Genomic DNA, 23128 nt, shown 5'->3' on the forward strand with positions numbered 1-23128 from the left:
TACAGTACCAGTCAAAAGTTTGGACGCCTACTCATTCCAGGGTTTTTCTTAATTTTTACTGTTTTTTACATTGTAGAATAATAGTGAAGACATCAAAACTATGAAATAACACATGGAATCATATAGTAACCAAAAAAGTGCTAAACAAATCAAAATATATTTGAGTTTCTTTGATGTAGCCAACCTTTGCCATGATAGTGTGCACTCTTGGCAGCTTCACTTGGGATACTTTTCCAATAGTCATGAAGGAGTTCTCACACATGCTGAGCACTTGTTGGCTGCTTTTCCTTCACGCTGCGGTCCAACTCATCCAAAACAATCTTAATTGGGTTAAGGCCGGGTGGTTGCGGAGGCCAGGTCATCTGATGCAGCTCTCCTTCTTGGTCAAATAGCCCTTACTTAGCCTGGAGGTGTGTTGGGTCATTGTCCTGTTGAAAACAAATTACAGTCCCACTAAGAGCAAACCAGATGGGATGGTGTATTGCTGCAGAATGCTGTGGTAGCCATGCTGGTTAAGTGTGCCTTGAATTCTAATTAAATCAGTGTCACCTACAAAGCACCATCGCACCTCAATACTTCACGGTGGGAACCACACAGAGACCTACTCTGCGTCTCACACAGACACCGCGATTGGAATGAAAAATCACAAATTTGAACTCATTAGACCAAAGGACAGATTTCCATCCATCTAATGTCAATTGCCTGTGTTTCTTGGCCCATGGAAGTCTCTCTTCTTATTGCTGTACTTCAGTAGTGGTTTCTTTGCAGCAATTTGACAATGAAGACCTGATTCATGCAGTCCCCTCTGAACAGTTGATGTTGAGATATCTGTTACTTGAACTCGGATGCATTTATTTGGGCTGCAATTTCTGAGGCCTGTAACTCTAGTGAACGCATCCTCTGCAGTAGCAGTAACTCTGGGTCTTCCTTTCCTGTGGCAGTCCTCATGAGAACCAGTTTCTTCATCAGCATTTGGTTTTTGTGACTGCACTTGAAGAAACTTTCAAAATACTTAATTTTCTGTATTGACTGACCTTCATATCTTAAAAGTAAAGTAATGCTGGACTGTCATTTCTCTTTGCTTATTGGAGCTGTTGCCATAATATGCACTTCATCTTTTACCAAATTGCGCTATCTTCTGTATACCACCCCTACCTTGTCAGAACACAACTGATTGGCTCAAATCATTAAGAATAAAGACATTACACAAGGTATACCTGTTATTTGAAATGCATTCCAGGAGACTACCTCATGAAGCTGGTTGAGAGAATGCCAAGAGTGTGCAAAGCTGTCATCAAGGAAAAGGGTGGCTACTTTTGAAGAATCTCAAATATAAAATATATTTGGATTTGTAGTAACCAAAAGTGTTAGTTTTGATGTCTTCATGTTTATATTAACTTTTATTATTATGTAGAAAATAGTAAAAATAAAGAAACCCTGGCATGAGTAGGTGTCATCGTTCGACTGTTACTGTGTATATAATTTTGGTAGTGTGCCCTAACTAATTAGTCTCTATTAGGTTTGTGGTTTTTTTCTTCTGTCTACACTCCATGTTCCTGAATGACATTTGAGACCTCAGCTGAGAACACCATTCCCTAAATGGTCACCAGATGGCACCTCGATTGATTTGCTAGTTTTCTTGTAAAAGAGGGTTCTGAAATATTAGCATTATCCAATAGGCACTCTTTGAAATTCCACAAAGTTGTCAACCGGGACACCCACATCACAGAGAAAGATTAAATATGATAATTTCCTTTTTGAATATTTGAGAAGGGTATTGCTTTAGCAGAGAATGTTTCTAATTGTCTTTTTCAGCAAACAATGAAGAAAAGTTAACTAATTACATGGGGGGTGTTTAACAGGTTCTCATTTTTGTTATAGGAGAAACAGAAAGAGACCGAATTAAGATTACAGATCATGATCTCAGGGAGAAATGCCGCATGTCCCCATTGGGGGATTTCTATGTTCCCGAGCTGTTATGCAAAACTCTAACCTAGCCACTCTTATCTTAGCAACAGCTAGCTACACAAGTGTTTAGCTAGCTAATGTTATATCCCGACAACATTGAAGCTCAACATACTTTTGTTCTAAGCCATATTCAAAATTGAAATTGTATCTGGCTTGAATTCAATGTCGGCGATCTGTTTTGATGTTCCAAAATTAGTTATCCAGGTTCACGTCTTGTCTGAGTAGCCCAGATATAGCTAGCCAGCTACCCAACTAAAGTTAACTCGTACCTTAAACATTGACCCTCACCACAATACTTTTGTTAAATACTGTGCTGTGGCGCGGTGGTCTAAGGCACTGCATCGCAGTGCTACCTGTGCCAATAGAGATCCTGGTTCGAATAAGTCTGTCGCATCTGGCCATGACCGGGAGACCCATGGGGTGGTGCACAATTGGCCCAGCGTGGTCAGGGGAGGGTTTGGCTGGCAGGGATGTTTCTGTCCCATTGTGCACTAGCGACTCTTGTGGCGGGCTGGGCACAATGCACTCTGAAACGGTCACCAGGTGTACAGTGTTTCTTCCGACACATTGGTGCAGCTGGCTTCCGGATTACATTGTGTCAAGAAGCAGTGTGGCTTGGCTGGGTTGTGTTTCGGAGGACGCACAGCTCTCCATACAGGAGTTGCAGCGACGGGACAAGACCGTAACTACAAATTGGGTACCTTATTTTATAAATTACTTCAGTGCCATTGACGTTGAGACTGTTTTGCGGGTACTATTTAATTGAAGCTGCCAGTTTAGGACTTGAGGTGTCTCTCTCAAACTAAACTCTACTGTACTTGTCCTCTTGCTCAGTTGTGCACCAGGGCCTCCCACTCTTTCTATTCTTTTCATAAAGAAAGATTGAGGGGACAACATAATTAGACTGTGGTCGCTTATTAAGATGCTATGGTATTTCGAATTAAGCACATTGCATATTAGTTTGGAATCTATTAGGAAGTAGTCGATTCTAGAATACGACTTGTGAACATGAGAGTAGAATGACTGAGTAGTCTTTGTCTGGGATGTTGCATTCTCCAGAGGCCCTCTAGATTCCTGGATTAGATTAATTAGAACCTGGACAGAGGTGATATTTGATGGAGTACGTGTAGACAGTCTGTCAAATTGCCTCCAATTATTAGATTAGTGGTACTAAGATTTGGGAGCAAATCAAAAACATTACGAAAGAATTGTGGCTTGTCAATGCTGGGGCCATAGACGTTCAACAGGGTGACAGGGACCAAATTAATGTTGTTCTGTGTGGGTCTGTAGAGATGAGTTGTAAAAGGGGTGTTTTTACGAAAGAGAAAAGCGACGCTTTTCGGTCGTTAAAGACACTAACAGCTTAGACGTTAGGCAATTAAACTTGAAATCCAGTTGGATCTCAGATGTTGCTGCACCATGGCTTTTATGTGCGTTTCTTACAGTAAAAGTGTCCGCACCTTTTGCGTGCGTGCCTGAGACACCTTTAACATATGACTGATTCCTGAGATCGTTTCCTGACATTTTTATCCAAGAGGATTTCAAATAAAACATCTTAAGCATGTACAAATTAAAATAAAACTTCTGGCTGCAGAAAACAACCAAGCACAGTAACAGACACCAGAGAAACCCGCCCTCCCCACTGCTTCCCCAAATGAAGCACTGTTCTCCATCTCTCATGTAAATGAGGACCGCCGGGCATGGTGGCTTGAATAGACAAATTAATACGTTACTACTTATGAATCAACATAAAAACGACTGTTTGCTCAGTCAATATCCCAGAAATTTGTGTCGAGTGATTTCACCTTTGCAGAGGGTTTGCTATAGTTTTGATAAGTAGGTTGCAGCCTCTTCGGGCTTGGTGAAAACTCTCGTTGTGATGAATATGAAGCATTGCTGGGAAACGCAGGCTATATTTCACCTCCGCCTCTCTCATGGTCTGCATGACATCTTGGAATGCGTGCCGTTGCGCCTTCACCTCCATGGTGTAGTTGGGGGGAAAATGAGAACCTTTGGTCTTTGTATTCCATAGCTCGCTGATGAGCTCCTTTTCCTGAAATTGATTTACCCTTGTTATTATGGTGCACGGCTTGGCACCTAGTGAGGGCTTCACCTGCAGAGAGTGGTGTGCACGGTCAATTAAGTGCTTTAGGAAGTTGTCATTGCCCAGCAGCTTGGGAATGAGATTGGACACGAACACTGTGGGTTACCTTGTTCTTCGTCCTCCCAAATCCAAACAAGTTTGCTGTTCAGCCTGCAACTCCTGCCTTCTAAGACGAGAATCGTGGCTTGTTTTTTTATTAAGTTGCACGCAGGTGGTTTCCAGGCCTCTGATCTGGGTGTCATTGTCAGACGGCCTCATTGGCTGTGTCCATGCGGCTCTTCAGTTCGGCCTGTGCTGTCTTTAGGGACTCAAACTTTGTTTCGAGCCTGTCATAATGATCATTGATAGTTTTATTACAGCCTTTTTCATTTCTTCATTGCCATTGCAGAATCTTGTTGCTGGGTATCTGAAGTGTTGTCAGTACTCAAACTGTAGCTAGCTGCTGCTTGTTGGGACTGGGCCTTTGTAGACTTTCCGTTAGCGGTTCTGTTGGTTTTCGTTACCATTCTTCATTTCTTCGCTGCTAGTTAACTTCTTATGGGCAGGTGGGACGGTAGCGTCTGGGATATGCTTAACACCCCAGCAGTCCTACAATCTAAACTAGATGCCCTCAATCTCACACAAATTATCAATGAACCCACCAGGTACAACCCCAAATCCGTATTGCAGAGCGCGAAATTCAAACTACAGAATTATAAATATATAACTTTCATAAAATCACAAGTGTAATACATCAAAATAAAGCTTAACTTCTTGTTAATCCAGTCGCTGTTTCAGATTTCAAAAAGGCTTTACGGCGAAAGCACACCATGCGATTATCTGAGGACAGTGCCCCGCATACAAAAGCATGAAAAACATATTTCAACCAGGCAGGTGCACCACGAAAGTCAGAAATAGCGATATAATAAATGCCTTACCTTTGATCTTCTTCTGTTGGCACTCCAAAAGGTCCCAGATACATCACAATGGTCCTTTTGTTCGACACTGTCCTTCTTTATATCCATAAAAACTCAGTTTCAGTCAATAATCCACCCAGTTTCCCTCCATCAAAATGCATACAAAATGAATCCCAAACGTTACTAATAAACTTTTCCAAACAAGTCAAACAACGTTTATAATCAAACCTTAGGTACCCTAATGCATAAATAAACGATAAAATTGTAGACGGAGAATCGTTATTGTCTTTACCGGAGAAAAATACCAAAGAACACGCTCTCTTCCATGGGCTTGGAAACACTACAGCCAAAATGAGAGCCACTTAGAAAACTCATTTCTCCAAAAACCAGCCTGAAAGTCTTTCTAAAGACTGTTTACATCTAGTGGAAGCCCTAGGAACTGCAATCTGGAAGGATGTTGCCTTATAATAAAAGTGACAGCATTGAAAACAGTGGTAGGATGAATTTTCTTTTTTTTAGATTGTTTGTCCTTGGGGTTTCGCCTGCCATATCCGTTCTGTTATACTCACAGACATCATTGTGACAGTTTAAGAAACTTCAGAGTGTTTTCTATCCAAATCTACCAATTATATGCATATCCTAGCTTCCGGGCCTGAGTAACAGGCAGTTTACTTTGGGCATGCTTTTCATCCAGACGTGAAAATACTGCCCCCTACCCAAGTGGTTAATGCCTGGGTTATATACTAAACATGTGTGTGTGTGTGTGTGTGTGTGTGTGTGTGTGTGTGTGTGTGTGTGTGTGTGTGTGTGTGTGTGTGTGTGTGTGTAAACTCGGCAACAACAAAAAAAACCCTGTCTTTCAAAGATCATTTGTAAAAAAATCCAATTAACTTCACAGCTCTTCATTGTAACGGGTTTAAACACTGTTTCCCATGCTTGTTCAATGAACCATAAACAATTAATGAACATGCACCTGTGGAATGGTCGTTAAGACACTAACAGCTTACAGACGGTAGGCAATTATGGTCACAGTTATAAACACTTAGGACACTAAAGAGGCCTTTCTACTGACTCTGAAAAACACCAAAAGAAAGATGCCCAGGGTCCCTGCTCATCTGTGTGAACGTGCCTTCGGCATGCTGCAAGAAGGCATGAGGACTGCAGATGTGGCCAGGGCAATAAATTGCAATGTCCGTACTGTGAGACGCCTAAGACAGTGCTACAGGGAGACAGGACGGACAGCTGATCGTCCTCGCAGTGGCAGACCACGTAACAACACCTGCACAGGATCGGTACATCTGAACATCACACATGCAGAACAGGTACAGGATGGCAACAGCAACTGCCTGAGTTACACCAGGAACGCACAATTTCTCTATCAGTGCTCAGACTGTCTGCAATAGGCTGAGAGAGGCTGGACTTAGGGCTTGTAGGCCTGTTGTAAGGCAGCAACAACGTCGCTTATGGGCACGAACCCACTGTCGCTGGACCAGACAGGACTGGTAAAGTGCTCTTCACTGACGAGTCGCGGTTTATTCTCACCAAGGGTGATGGTCGGATTCGCGTTTATCGTCGAAGGAATGAGCGTTACACTGAGTCTTGTACTCTGGAGTGGGATCGAGGTGGAGGGTCCGTCATGGTCTGGGGCGGTGTGTCACAGCATCATCGGACTGAGCATGTTGTCATTGCTTGCAATCTCAACACTGTGCGTTACAGGGATGACATCCTCCCACATGTGGTTCCTTTCCTGCAGGCTCACCCCTGATAACGGGTTTGGTTTACATGTACATGTGTTTTTCTGGATTTTTTTGTGTTTATTCTGTCTCTCACTGTTCAAATAAACCTACCTTTAAAATGATAGATTGATCATTTCTTTGTCAGTGGGCAAACGTACAAAATCAGCAGGGGATCGAATACTTTTTTCCCTCACTGTATATACTAGGCGGTGTCAGAGGAAGGCCCTAAAAATTGTCAAAGACTCCCGCCACCCAAGTCGTAGACTGTTCTCTCTGCTTCCGCACGGCAAGCAGTACTGGAGCGACAAGTCCAGGTTCAAAAGGTTCCTTAAAACCTCTTACATCTAGACGTTCCGCTAGCGGAACACCACTCCAATATCCAATGATTGGGCGTGGCGCGAAATACAAAATCCTCGAAAATCCGAAAACTTCCATTTTTCAAACATATGACTATTTTACACCATTTTAACCTGTTGGGGATAGGGGGCAGTATTTGCACGGCCGGATAAAAAACGTACCCGATTTAATCTGGTTACTACTCCTGCCCAGTAACTAGAATATACATATAATTGTTTGATTTGGATAGAAAACACCCTAACGTTTCTAAAACTGTTTGAATGGTGTCTGTGAGTATAACAGAACTCATTTGGCAGGCCAAAACCTGAGAAGATTCCAAACAGGAAGCGCTCTCTCTGACTATTTCTTGGCCTTCTTGATCATCTCTAACCAAAACAGGGGATCTCTGGCATAACGTGACATTTTGTAACGCTCCCATAGGCTCTCAGAAGGCGCCAGAACGGTGAATGGTGACTTTGCAGGCCATGGCTGAAAAACAGTAGCGCATTTGGATAGTGGTCGATCTGAGAACAATGAGACTGGGGCGTGTGCACGAGGCGACACCATGTTTTTATTTTTTCGTCAAAGTTGAAAATGGAGTCGTCTCGTGCACGCGCGCACCCGTCTCATTGTTCTCAGATCGACCACTTACCAAATGCGCTACTGTTTTTCAGCCACAGACTGCAAAGTCATCATTCAACATTCTGGCGCCTTCTGAGAGCCTATGGGAGCCTTAGAAAATGTCACATTACAGCAGAGATCCTCTGTTTTGGATAGAGATGACAAAGAAGGCCAAGAAATGGTCAGACAGGGTACTTCCTGTACAGAATCTTCTCAGGTTTTGGCCTGCCATTTGAGTTCTGTTATACTCACAGACACCATTCAAACAGTTTTAGAAACTTTGGAGTGTTTTCTATCCAAAGCTACTAATTATATGCATATTCTAGTTTCTGGGCAGGAGTAATAACCAGATTAAATCGGGTACATTTTTTATCCGGCCGTGAAAATACAGCCCCCTATCCATAACAAGTTAATAGCTTCTACCCCCAAGCCATAAGACTCCTGAACAGCTAATCAAATGGCCACCTGGACTATTTACATTGACACCCACCCCCCCTTTGGTTTTTACACTGCTGTTACTCGCTGTTTATCTATGCATAGTCACTTTTCCCCGACCTACATGTACAAATGTTCATATTACCTCGACTAACCTGTACCCCCGCACATTGACTCGGTATCGATGTTATTTTTATACTTAACTCTATTTTTTGAACTGTATTATTGAGTATCTGATCCCGTTAGCGGGATCAAAATCCAGCGAAAAATCATATCGCCAATTAGCATTAAAAAAATATCATAATTTTTTTTTAATAAAAAATATATATATTTTTTTTTTTATAGATACACCTCTCCTGAATCGACCCACGTCGTCCGATTTCAAAAAGGTTTTACAGGAAAAGCAAATCATTAGATTATATTAGATGAGTCCATCGTAAAAAGCAGCTTCATAGCCATTTTCCGACCAACCACTTGCATCACATATAATCAATAAACAGCTAAATGTAGCACTAACCTTTTACAAACTTCATCAGATGGCACCCCTAGGACATCATGTTATACAATGCATGCATTCTTTTGTTCAATAAAGGTCATATTTATATATAAAAACAGCATTTTACATCTCTGTCTGACGTTGACTACCTAATTTCCCCTCAAAAGCGTCCCGGTAAACAATGCTACGTTTCAATAAATTGCTATACTATAACGATTTTTTAAATGTATATTGTCAATCTAACATTTATAGATGAATATCTCTTGAGAACACCCGTCATACCAGATTTTAAATTAACTTTACTGGGTAATCACACTTTGCGATAAAAGGAGATGCGATACTCAGAAAATGAGCTAATATACAGTGCTCGGCGCCATCTTGGACGCAACACCATGAACCATCTCATCTTCTATAATATTGTCAATAATCGCCTACCTTTAGTTGTCTTCATCAGAAAGCATCCCAGGTCCACAACAGATGTATTTTCGGTCAAAAAGTCCATACTTCACGTTCCATTAGCCTGATGTTGGTAGCGCGTCCTATGGCTCTCTCCAAGCGCAGCTCTGAAGTTCATAATGAAAGCAATCCTCGCGCATGTAGGTTCGTTCAAACATGTCAAACGTTGTATAAAATAAATCTTCAGGGCCTCTAACACCAAGAGAGCCAATAAGATTCGAGGGGGATGATGTCATGGCCTTTAAAACCGTTTCCAAAGGTGGGGGCAGACATGGCCGCCGGCGTCATAATGGTGATGGCCCATCCCCTGTGACCAATTTCAAACTAGTGTCATTCACTGAGTTTTGACTCTATAAGGCTCAAACCACTGTGAAAGGACTGGCGACATCTAGTGGAAGCAATAGGAAGTGCCAAAATATTCCTAAACCCCTGTGTTTTTCAATGGGATAGGTTTAAAGTCAATACAACACATCAGGTATCCACTTCCTGTCAGAAAATGTCTCAGGGTTTTGCCTGCCAAATGAGTTCTGTTATACTCACAGACACCATTCAAACAGTTTTAGAAACTTTAGAGTGTTTTCTATCCATATATAATAAGTATATGCATGCCCTATCTTCTGAGTTTGATTAGTAGGCCGTTGAAAATGGGAACGATTTTTTTTCAAAATGCGCTGTGGCGCCCCCTATCCTAGGGTATCCTCAAGAGGTTAAGGGCTTCTAAGTAAGCGTTTGATGATAAGGTTTACTCCTTTTTTATTCAGAGCATATAACAAATAAAACATGTATTTGCTTTTGATGTGCACCACTAAGTCAGAACAGTAGACTAAGTTATGAAGGGGAAAGGGACCAATTTATTAGGGTGAGGCACATGGGCTACTAACAGCTTACTACACAACATACACTTAGTATTACTTTCTTAGCTAGAGTATACATACCTCCCTGGCGTATTATTACATAGTTTATGCAGAAGCATTCAATACATTTTTGGACCTGTATGTTCCCGACTTGGAATTTCGAGTTGGATGACCATTCAAAACGTATTTTCCAGTTGTCTTGAATTTACTCTAGTCTGAGATTTCTGCGTTTCTAGTTGTTTTGAACAGCATGGCCAATGTATTCAAACTTTTCTGGCCCATGGTGTGTTGCGAGTGAATGTTTTATAATTTTAAGCTCATCAAAGACCCTTAAACCTAGACTTGGACCACACCCTTTCTACTGAAATAGCAGGCTAGTGATTGCTTTGCAAAGCTTGCAGTTGGCAACTGATTCCTTCCAAACCACTCATTGTTGAATTTGCAATTTACAACTTGTGTAATATTCATGGCCGACAAGCACTAATACATTTTACTTATTTCTCTTCAATTGAGAAGGATTTGCCAGTAGACTGATGACTTGATTCATGATGATGACTGCTAGCTAAGATTTTGAAAGTATGATGTTGACATGATCAGTCCAATCAAAGCTATGGTACATAAAATGACAAATAACTAACTATCTGTGGCCAATGACCTTGAGCCTTCTTGGATGGGCACTTCTAATGTTAATCTATGGCAGCTAATCTAAGTCAGTTCCAATACCATATTTACAACGTGCAGGGATACTCGAGTGATTGTAGATACTGTATGTGTAGGGGTAAGGGGACCAGGCAACAGGATAGAAGATAAACATTGTAGCAGCTGGTGTGTAGCGTCAGTATAAATGTGAGTCAGCAAAATATGGAGTGAGTGTAGGGCCCTGTGAATGTGCAACGATTGTAATAAAAGGTCAAAGATACAAAGTTAACTCAGTCCGTGTAGGTATTTCATGCATATTGCTTGCGGATAGAAGCTGTAAAGAGCCTGTTGGTGTCGGACTTGATGCACTGATACCTCTAGTCGTGCAGCAGCAGAGAAAATAGTCTATGGATTGGATGGTTGGAGTTTAACGATTTTTCCGGGCCTTTTTACACCGCCTGGTATAGAGGACCTGGATGGCAGGGCACTTGGTGCCAGGGATGTACTGGGCTGTCCGCACAACCCTCTGTAGCGCCACGCGATTGAGGGCGGTGCTATTGCCATACCAAGCATTGATTCAGCCAGTCAATATCCTCTCAATGGTACAGCTGTACAATCCTTTGAGGATTGGAGGGCCCATGGCAAACTTCACCCTCCCTGAGGGGGAAGACGCACAAGCTTGCCTCCTTGACGACTGTGTTTGGACCATTTTAAGCCTTTAGTGAACACTGAGTAACTTGAAGCTGTCTAACTACTCCACTACCACCCCGCCGATGTGGATGGGGGCGAGCTTGCCCCTCTCCCCACCACCCCTGTTTCTTATAGTCCCCGACATTGGTCTTGCTGACCTTAAGAGAGAGATTGTTCCTCTGGCACCATACTGCCAGGTCACTGACCACCTCCCTGTAGGCTGACCCATCATTGCCGGTGATCAGGCCTACCACCGCCGTGTCGTCAGCCAACTTGATGATTTGTGTTGGCGTCATGGGTGAATGGGCGGTGACGAAGCGCACATGCCCCTGTGTTAAGGGTCAGCATGGCGGAGGTGATGTTGCCTACCCTCACCACCTGGGGTCGGCCCGTCAAAGTCCAGGACCCAGAGTCCTAAGCTTGGTGATGAGCATGGACGGGATAATGGTGTTGAACGCTGAGCTGTAGTCAATGAACAGCATTCTCTCACAGGTATTCCTCTTATCTAGGTGGGTGAGGGCAGTGTGGAGAGCAATTGAGATTGCGTCGTCTATGGATCTGTTGGCGTAATGCCGATTGGAGGTGGCTGGGATGGTGGAGTTAATGTGTGGAGTAACCAGCCTCTCAAAGCACTTCATGATTACAGATGTGAGGATTAGACCGGGATTGCACCCTGGAATATCGTCGGGGCTTGTGGCCTTGCCGTTGTTGACCTGATTTAAAGACCCTTCTCTCATCGGCCTCGGAGAGCGAGATCACCCAATCCTCTGGGTTGGTGACGGCCCTCACACCCGGCTCAATGTTTTCAAAGCATGCATAAAATGAGTTGAGTTTGTTTGGTAGAGAGGCATTGTCAGGCAGATCACTGTTGGGTTTTCCTTTGTAATCCGTAATGAACTGTAGCCCCTGCCACATCCAGCAGGGGTCAGAGCCTGTATTATGATTCCATCAGTGGTCTCTAACTTTTTTTTAATGCTGAATTGAATGTCATTGTTTTCTCAAAGGTGATAATGTATGTTTTTTGCAAAACTCTTTTCTGAATTTAAAAGTAATTCAAGTAATCTAGTTTCCCCAAATATATGTCCTGATAACGTAAGTGATTACAAAAACTAATCAGGTTACATTTAACTCCCAAGTTAAATTTTCTTGGGCTCCCGAGTGACACAGTGGTCTAAGGTACTGCATCTCCGTGCTTGAGGCGTCACTACAGACTTCCTGGTTCGATTCGACTTGATCACAACCGGCTGTGATTGGGAGTCCCATTGGGCGGCGCACAATTGGCACAGCGTCATCCAGTTTTTGCTGGTATAGGCCGTCATTGTAAAAAATGTGTTCTTCACTGACTTGTCTAGTTAAAGGTAAACAAAATAATAAATATTAACTGATTACATGTAATCTGTTACTCCCCAACCCTAAATATGACCCAGGTCTACATGAGTCATTTGATGTAGAGTATACTGCAGCACTTTACATGGATTAACCCTGATCCCTTGGACATTTATTTTGGTTGATAAAGGAAAGGAGACTGTAGTTGGGGATTTGGAACAGTAAAGGGACCAACATTATGTACTTATAAGGAGGGCTCATCCTCCTCTGGACAACTTTGCCAATAACTAATCATCTTGTTGGGCATTGCCAATGAATGGCAGCTACTTCGGTGTTTCCTTTACATTCTATTAACAAGAAACATAAGCCTTTTCAAAATGTTCTACATTCTAACTTTCAGGGACTACATCCAAATGCCACGTTATTCCCTACATAGTGCCACGCTATTCCCTACATAGCACTACAAATGGAATAGTGTGGCATTTGGAATGCAAACACAAATCTTTAAGTTTTACCAGGCAACCTAGGGTCCATACTTGTGAACATTAGAAAAAGTTTAAGTTTAACCTGGACCTACATTGTAGTTGGTCCCATCTGATAACCTGCCACATGCTAGCCCTATGCTAACCTCACCAGCTGACAATGATTATTTCCTGTAACAACAAACTGCATCAGCTTATCAAAGATCTTAAACTTTATATCCACCAACAAATGGCATTTCTTAAAATAGGTCCTTGGCCACCAGAGGGATATTTACCCTCAAAATTCAAGGTTTACTTTTGTTCCTCTTGGTCTGTCTCAAGTATAGAGTGCCAAAATTGCATGATGATGATGATGATGATGATGACATCCTTGACTAGGCTACTAATGTTAGACACAATTCAAAAGGCACGCTTTCTCATATGTCAAAATCCTACACTTTTACTCATCTGTTTTGCACACATCCAAGTGCTTTTACAGAAAAGAGGTCAATGCAACAACTTTATTGTACATTGTAAAAAGCCATATGGACTTGTCATATAGCTGTCATGATGTACCATCAACATCATTTTTTCCTGTTGGCAAACTTAGCTAAAGCAGTTGCCTCAAATGACAGTGCTCATTAACCATGGGTTTGAGCTCCCCTCATGTCAAGCATTTTTGGTAAGGGAAACACTGTTCAATGAGACAAAGTCGATAATTATAAAACATTGTACATGTAAGGGTAGCCTACTTTACGTGTTCACATGTAAAATGAATGTGGTTTTCCCTAATGGTGATTGAAGCTAGTAAAAGATTTGCTGGAATGACCGTCAACTTTTTTTGTTTGGGATTATGACTGGATAGTTCTGTTTCAGGGCTCCAAGCAATGATGACATCATACTCATCAGCTGACAGCAGCCACACCTGGGAATGTTGGGGGAAGAGGATTATTCTGGAAATTGGGAACCCGGACGTCTGAAATACAGGAAAGAATCCTGGAAATACAGTTCAATAATATTTGGGACCATGCAGGTTTTTATAGGAAGAGTTTGGATATTTTCCACAGGGGAGCAAATGTGGAATATAAGTGCCAAATAAAGTTCTTTATATTGCCTTTTAAACATTTAAACTAAAAGCCATGTACGATATCTGCTGGCTCAGAGCCAGTGGCTCTGTATTAGCAAAGGGAAGGAAAATATTGATAAGCTTGAATCATTAATTGAAACAATAAGTCGCCACTCCACCTCTGAGGAATGGGCCTGGAGAAATGTACCCACTCTCAAATTCATAGACGGAGCTATGTACGCAAGGACTAACCATCATGATATAGTTAACTATGTTTTGATGCTATACAGTGTTTTACTTTGTTTACAAACATTGGTGTAAAAAAAACAAGCTTATATTTTGGGTTCTAATGGTGTATGACTGTTGAACTAAGCTCATGAGGCATTTTCACAGGGACATTCTTCAGAGGTTTACAGGACCAAAAAGTAATTTCAGGCAAGCACAGGGAGAGCCTGATTACTATGTGATTCTGATGCCCTTCGTATGTATGCAACATCAATGTGAAACACATGTAATTTATTTTTCGGTGTGTCATAGATTTGTATGTTCAAAATAAATCTGTAAATGCACTACTAAGAATAATTTGTCTTTATCATTTGTCAATTATTTTGTCCATATAGGCTACTGTTTTGGTAATACCATTGTGTCTAAGGCCACCATTCATTCTCAGTAAATAGAAAAGGTAATGCAGTCACTTGCAAAAGGAAGATGGTAAATTGCATAATCCATTCATGCTATGTACATACAGTAGCCTATATCTTCGTTGTTGATTTTTGACTAAGTAATTCAACTTTGGAATAAAGAGATCATGACACCTGTAAGCTGCAACGTCAATATTATTGAAAGATGAACTGCCTCTACACACAGGCATGCATGTCTTTCCTGTATCATAAAGACAAGAAAATGTGAATCCGCCTTTCCCAGGTTTAAGACAGCAGGGTACATTTTTTTTGCAGAAACTGAACCTTGAGTGCGTGACAGAATACGAGACAATGATGAAGTGGCATGTATTATTCTGTTACATGCATTATTTGGTCATTTACTTTGACTACATAGCTGTGTAATAAATGCGTTATGGCTAAGTATTTCATGAATGTGTTGTAACAGGTCCCAACTGCATTAAAGGATAATGAAATGGCATACAGTATTTAGTCTTCTTAATAAAAGCATCATTACAATAACAGTGTAGTGTCATGGCTGTAATCAAAAGTGTCTGTGAATAGTAGCGATGAGTCACGGGAACCCCCCAAAAATCTCCAAGAGATTTGCCTGCAATTCTGTTGAGGATATATTGTTGTGACATGAAATATCAGTTAGCAAACAATTAAATTGTATCTATTTTAAATGCTTGATCTAATATAGCATATGTGGTTGCATTCCCATTGTTTTGGTACATTTCCGTTGAGTAAGGTAGCTCCAAAATGCAGCTGTTTCAGCCTCTGCTTTCTGTGGTGGAGAGGCAGACAAAGAAATTAGTGTGTTTGGCTCAGGGTGCTGTCACTCATAGTGAGACTACGTCGCCAGCAAAAGCCCATCTTCAGTGCTCCATTGATTTACAGTAGAAGCAAACAGAGACCAGAGCTTGTCGTTTCCAAGGGGAGCAAATTAATTATAGTGGGTAGAACAAGCAAGGAGGTGGGCAGAGCCAAGCATGAGCTAGTGAGATTGTATTGATGCGTTCTAGCATTTATTTTCACATTTCCGTGTGGTGCCAAGACAACAACCTCTCCCTCAACGTGTTCAAGACAAAGGAGTTGATTGTGGACTACAGGAAAAGGCGGACCGAGCACGCCCCCCATTCTCATCGACGGGGCTGTAGTGGAGCGGGTTGAGCGCTTCAAGTTCCTTGTTGGCCACATCACCAACAAACTAACATGGTCCAAACACACTAAGACAGTCGTGAAGAGGGCACGACAAAATCTATTCCCCCTCAGGAGACTGAAACAATTTGGCATGGATCCTCACATCCTCAAAAGGTTCAACAGCTGCACCATCGAGAGAATCCTGACTGGTTGCATCAATGCCTGGTATGGCAACTGTTCGGCCTCCGACCGCAAAGGAACTAGAGAGGGTAGTGTGTACAGCCCAGTACATCACTGGGGCCAAGCTTCCTGCCATCCAGGACCTCTATACCAAGTGGTGTCAGAGGAAGGCCTTAAACATTGTCAAACTCCAGCCACCCTAGTGATACTGTTCTCTCTGCTACTGCACGGCAAGTGGTACCGGAGCGCCAAGTCTAGGTCCAAGAGGCCTCTAAACAGCTTCTACCCCCAAGCCATAAGACTCCTGAACATCCAATCAAATGGCTACCCAGACTATTTGCATTAACCCCCCTACCATGCACATTGGCTCTGTACCAGTACCCTCTGTAAATAGTCTCGGTGTTATTTTACTGCTGCTCTTAACTACTTGTTACTTTTATTTCTTATTCATATTTTTTAAACTACATTGTTGGTTAGGGGCTTGTAAGTAAATATTTCACTGTAAGGTCTACACCTATTGTATACGTCGCATGTGACTAATACAATTCTGAAGTGCATGTGTACAATAATTCAATTTGCCACTTGCACGCCTTCTAAACAACGTAATTTTTGGAAACTTTGGCAAATACAGTCCACACTGTTTTGTTACAGATTATAGTTTTGGAAACAAAAACTGTATGGCGATCAAATGTTTCATCGATGAGAAAATTAGCAGAAATCCATCTTCACTGCTGCCAACTGGGCTTCCTCTCATCACCATATTTGGTAGTGAGTGGAAACACTAACCGGATGCTACACATTTATACATCCGGTAAAATATCTGGCTCATTGTTCTATCTGTGGTAGAAGTGGCCTCCCAAGAAGGGTCATTGTCATTGGCCACAGATAAGTCAACCTCTTATGCACGGTAACTTTGATTGGGATAACTTCATAACTAGGTTTACCACGCTTAATGTTATGAAGGACATGTAGAGAGAACGTATCGATGCTCATTAGCCACCTAAACTTAAAATGTCCATCCATTAAAATGAAGCATGCTGGAAAAGACGATTCAAGTCAAGTGGTTGGTGGTGGATCATGTTTTTAAGTAGGCTAGCTATAATATACTATCCACCTCATTTTTGAATGTTGCTATAGGCACAGCCAAACAACAGAAGTGATGGATTCGACTTCCGCTTTATTTCCCTACTGCAGTACACTGGTGGCAAAACTTGCCAGAGTAAATGATTTGAAAGAATCAATTTATAGAGTTTAAAATTCAAGTAAACAAGTGTAAGTGTAATTTTATATTTCTTTAATTCAAGTTCACTAATGTTACATAGCTAGACTTACGTTAGTTGTGTTGTGGCAGAGTTAAGGACCATCCACCAAGCCTATAACAATAAATATAATGATAAACTATAGGCTACATAAGTACAAAATGTTTTGAGCATCCACACTAAAGGAAAGTTTATCGTTCTGCAGTCCTAGACCAGTCAATCGACTGATCAACGCATCCCACTGCACACTGCTGATTAAAAACTCTTTCCTGACCTCAAATTACCAGATCGATCACTTGTGGCCTCATGGGTGGAATGTTAATGTTTCAGAATTTCAGAATTAATAAAAAAGTTTTTTACCTGTTGAAAATTATTTCTATGTCAAACCGTTTTGTTATATTTCAGTCTTCTGTGATGTATACTGAACAAAAATATAAATGCAACATGCAACAATTTCAAAGATTTGAAATAAATTCATCAGGCCCTAATATATGGATTTCACATGACTGGAAATACATATGTATCTGTTGGTCACAGACACCTTAAAAGGTAGGGCGTGGATCAGAAAACCAGTAAGTATCTAGTGTTTCCACCATTTGCCTCATGCAGTGCGACACATCACCTTCACATAGTTGATCAGGCTGCTGAATGGCTGTTAAAAGTTTCTGGATATTGGAGGGGACTGGGACATTTTCAGCTTCCAGAAATTGTCTACAAATCCTTACGACAAGGGGCAGTGCATTATCATGCTGGAACATGAGGTGATGGCGGTGGATGAATGGCACGACAATGGGCCTCTGGATCTAGTCACGGTATCTCTGTGTATTCAAATTGACATTGATAAAATGCAATTGTGTTTGTGGTCCGTAGCTTATACCTGCCCATACCATGACCCAACCACCACCATGGGGCACTCTGTTCACAACGTTGACATCAGCAAACCACTCGCCCACACAAAGCCATACACGCTGTCTGCCATCTGCCCGGTACAGTTGAAACTGGGATTCATACATAAAGAGCACACTTCTCCGGCGTGCCAGTGGCCATCGAAGGTGAGCCCACTGAAGTCGGTTACGAAGCCGAACTGCAGTCAGGTCAAACTCTGGTAAGGATGACAAGCATGCAGATGTGCTTCCCTAACACGGCTTCTGGGAGTTTGTGCAGAAATGCTTCTGTTGTGCAAACCCACAGTTTCATCAGCTGTCCAGGTGGCTTTTCTCAAAAGATCCGGCAGGTAAAAAAAAGCCGGATGTGGAGGTCCTGAGTAGGGCTGTTTAGGTAACTGTATTACCGCCAGTGGTCATGATCTATGATGGCAGTCAAATTCCAAGCGATCGTTTAGTCATGGTAATTAGGCTTCTCTAAGCTCTGATGCTGCTGATGGTCATTTGGGCTCCCGAGTGGTGCATCAGTCTAAGACACTGCATCTCGGTGCTAGAGGTGTCACTACAGACCCTGGCTCGATTCCAGGATGAAAGACTCGATCATGTGATGGAAAGCCATGTGAGTGACAGGTGCTTCGGCATGCAGCCGGAAGAAGGGAATTATAATTATTTTATTCAGCCCAAGGGCACAATGGCCGCAAAAGGCATGGATTTTTGGGGGGGCATTACGGCCATACAACCAGGAAATTCAATGTATCTGTCACGTCCTGGCCAGTATCGGGGTGGTGTGTTTGTTGAAGGGGCATTTGGTTTAAGTATTCCGGGGTATTTGGGCACTGTTTGGATTTCATGTATTCTATGTTTAGTCTAGTATGTCTGTTTCTATGTTTGGTTAATTGGGGTTGGGACTCTCAGTTGAAGGCAGGTGTTGTCTATCTGCCTTTGATTGAGAGTCCCATATATTAGGGTGTGTTTGTTATTTGTGGGAGATTGTTCTGCGTTTAGCCTTATGCTTTGCCAGACTGTTTTTGTCGATCGTATTCCTGTTTGTTATTTTGGTGTACATTTGGTACTTATTAAAACGTCGAGATGAGCATTCACATACCTGCTGCGTTTTGGTCCTCTTTAACCGACGACAAGCGTGACAGTATCAAATGTTGAATGAGCGACTGAAGTGTGTATAGCCTGCACAAAAAACAAAGCAGAGCTCAAGCCTTTCATGCAACTTTTTTCAAATAATCATTAGTCGCATCATGCAGCCTTAGAAGGTATTAAAAATCGAAACATATAACCCAACATTTGTATCGCAACTTAAGTTACATAAATTACTCTAAGCATATAGGACGGCCTGTTTCTTTTGTTAACCGCTCAACACAGAATAGTTGCATGTGCGCACTCCCTCAAATCGTTTGGAGAAAATATCCTTTCTATTTTATTAAGCTGTTCAATTGTATTCTTCATACTATAAAATAATATAAAATACTGCCACGGAATCCTAAGCAAATATTTTCTGCTAATGTAGACCACAGCTATATGGCATAGTGAGATCAGGACCTAACATAAGGGCAACTCGGTGTGCTATTCCGTTCTTCTGAAAGAGACTACATTTTCTTCATATCATTTTTCTTTAGACCTGCCTAAAATAAATAATGTATTTATTGTGATGGTGTAAGCTATATTACATGGATTTATTAGACTTTATAAAATGTAAAAGTTCAGAAGGTCTGCATCAGTGGCTTGTAGGCTATGCGTGGAAGCCATGAGATGCGAAATGTTTTTATGTTCATTTACAGTAAATTAACGTGAGACCGCTTGACAAACACTTGCTGAGAAAATGTAATTACCGCCACAGCCCTAGTCAAGGGCTAGCATGGTCACACGTAGTCTGCGGTTGTAAGGCCGGTAGGACTTACTGCCAAATTCTCTAAAACAACTTATGGTAGAGAGATTAGATTCATGCAGCCAGCATGACGATTGCATGTTCCCTAAACTTGAGACATCTGTGGCATTGTGAAAACTGCACATTTTAATGGACTTTTATTGTCCCCAACACAAGGTGCACCTGTGTAATGATCATGCTGTTTAATCAGCTTCTTGATATGCCACACCTGTCAGGTGGATGAGTTATCTTGGGAAAGGAGAAATGCTCACTAACAGGGATGTAAACAAATGTCTGCACAACATTTGAGAGAAATTAGCTTTTTGTGCATATGGAACATTTCTGGGATCTTTAATTTCAGCTCATGAAACATGGGACAAACACTTTACATGTTGCATTTATTATTTTTGTTCAGTATAAGTGTCCAACAAGCTTTTGTAGTCTGGCTTTTTCTGAGACTACAAGATTTAAGGAGAATACCTGTGGCAGCAGAGAGGCCAGGTGCATAATTTTGCAACCGAACAAAGACAGACAGGCTCGAGATGTAGCCTATAGCCTAAGTTTGAAGCGTGTGCATATTAGCCCAAGATTCATAAACTCAATGTTAGGCTTAATACTGCAGTGAATATATCAAGTCAATTTACACAATGAAAGGGAAAAAAAGAGTTTAATCAGACAACGAAATCATAGGTAGCCTACACTGAGTGTGCTCCCCCCCAGTCCCCCGGTACCAGCTTGAACAGCTACCCTATTGTTTCTGGTTTTTTTAGGGACAAGAAATGTATCCTACCAAGGCTACAACAACACAATTTAATGAAGAATGCTATTATTGTGTTCAAGTGAGTACAAAATTCTAGCCTAAGGCTGTAAACTGCAGTGAATAGCCAATGTTATTTAAATAACTGCTCAAAAGCCTGGCATTTTGAATGCAAAATGAGGTGCATAGGCCACCTGTCTTATTGTTGATGTTTGATGGCTGACTGTAATACCCATGGAACCACATGTAGAAGAAGGGTTAGTTATATTTGATGTATGCGAGAGAATAATGTTTTAAAAGTTGCATGTTGTTAACGGGCCCCTTTTTAACAGACAGGCAGACCCACGCAGGCAATATCGCAATATTGCAGACCGATTACTAGCTAGCTAGTTTACTCTAAAAGTATGCTCGACTACCGTGGTCTTCCATGCAATAAGAGCTAAAGATATGGGAAGTACAGTAGCCATAAACTGATAACCCAAATGATATAACATGTGTGTGTGTGTGGCTCAAAACTAATTTTGGGGATTGGTTATTAGTGCATTCAATGTGTAGCCAGTTGAACTTGTTTTGTTGCATGTCATCAGCTTTGTTGAGTTTGCCGCACCAATATTTTCATGTTAAAATCGCCACTGTTACTGAATATGCCAAAAGGCCAAACCAAGTTTTGAAACTTATGCTGATATATAGCCTGTGCTAGCCCTATTTCCCCATTGGCCGGTATAGGCACCTTGACTTTACATTCTTCTTTTTCTTCTTCTCCTTCTCACTGAGGTCAATGGTGCATGAAGATCCCTACAGAGTTAAATCCTCAGGGCCCAATTTTATCTAAAGTTATCTATCTGGATTTCGCATAGCCTATTGGATAGGATTAAATGCATAGAAATAGAATGGGCAAATCATTAATTTAATCCTATCCGATAGCTGAAATAGATCACTTCTGAAAAACTGGGCCTATGGTACAGTGAGGGAAAAAAGTATTTGATCCCCTGCTGATTTTGTACGTTTGCCCACTGACAAAGAAATGATCAGTCTGTAATTTTAATGGTAGGTTTATTTGAACAGTGAGAGACAGAATAACAACCAAAAAATCCAGAAAAATGGATGTCAAAAATGTTATAAAATGATTTGCATTTTAATGAGGGAAATAAGTATTTGACCCCTCTGCAAAACATGACTTAGTACTTTGTGGCAAAACCCTTGTTGGCAATCACAGAGGTCAGATGTTTCTTGTAGTTGGCCACCAGGTTTGCACACATCTCAGGAGGGATTTTGTCCCACTCCTCTTTGCAGATCTTCTCCAAGTCATTAAGGTTTCGAGGCTGACGTTTGGCAACTCGAACCTTCAGCTCCCTCCACAGATTTTCTATGGAATTAAGGTCTGGAGACTGGCTAGGCCACTCCAGGACCTTAATGTGCTTCTTCTTGAGCCACTCCTTTTTTGCCTTGGCTGTGTGTTTTGGGTCATTGTCATGCTGGAATACTCATCCACGACCCATTTTCAATACCGTGGCTGACGGAAGGAGGTTCTCACCCAAGATTTGACGGTACATGGCCCTGTCCATCGTCCCTTTGATGCGGTGAAGTTGTCCTGTCCCCTTAGCAGAAAAACACCCCCAAAGCATAATGTTTCCACCTCCATGTTTGACGTGGGGATGGTGTTCTTGGGGTCATAGGCAGCATTCCTCGTCCTCCAAACATGGCGAGTTGAGTTGATGCCAAAGAGCTCCATTTTGGTCTTATCTGACCACAACACACAACACAACGCATCATTCAGATGTTCATTGGCAAACTTTAGACGGGCATGTATATGTGCTTTCTTGAGCAGGGGGACCTTGCGGGCGCTGCAGGATTTCAGTCCTTCACGGCGTAGTATGTTACCAGTTGTTTTCTTGGTGACTATGGTCCCAGCTGCCTTGAGATCATTGACAAGATCCTCCTGTGTAGTTCTGGGCTGATTCCTCACCGTTCTCATGATCATTGCAACTCCACAAGGTGAGATCTTGCATGGAGCCCCAGACCGAGGGAGATTGACAGTTCTTTTGTGTTTCTTCCATTTGCGAATAATCACACCAACTGTTGTCACCTTCTCACCAAGCTGCTTGGCGATGGTCTTGTAGCCCATTCCAGCCTTGTGTAGGTCTACAATCTTGTCCCTGACATCCTTGGAGAGCTCTTTGGTCTTGGCCATGGTGGAGAGTTTGGAATCTGATTGATTGCTTCTGTGGACAGGAGTCTTTTATACAGGTAACAAACTGAGATTAGGAGCACTCCCTGTAAGAG

At 41.9% G+C, this 23128-nt stretch overlaps 1 protein-coding gene across 6 annotated transcripts in view; it reads left to right on the forward strand.

The window, feature by feature from the left end:
* mcoln2 (mucolipin TRP cation channel 2) overlaps positions 1-14663 on the forward strand; it is a 70711-nt gene extending 56048 nt beyond the window's left edge. For all 6 annotated transcript variants that reach the window (XM_014215625.2, XM_045687261.1, XM_045687260.1 and 3 more), the window contains one exon: positions 13895-14663. In XM_014215625.2, the coding sequence (XP_014071100.1) occupies positions 13895-13931 (37 nt within the window). In that variant the 3' untranslated portion in view covers positions 13932-14663. The remainder of the gene's footprint in view (positions 1-13894) is intronic.
* Positions 14664-23128: the final 8465 nt, after the last annotated feature.

Source organism: Salmo salar, chromosome ssa10 (assembly GCF_905237065.1).
Source record: "Salmo salar chromosome ssa10, Ssal_v3.1, whole genome shotgun sequence".
In the NCBI taxonomy this organism is placed as follows: domain Eukaryota; kingdom Metazoa; phylum Chordata; class Actinopteri; order Salmoniformes; family Salmonidae; genus Salmo; species Salmo salar.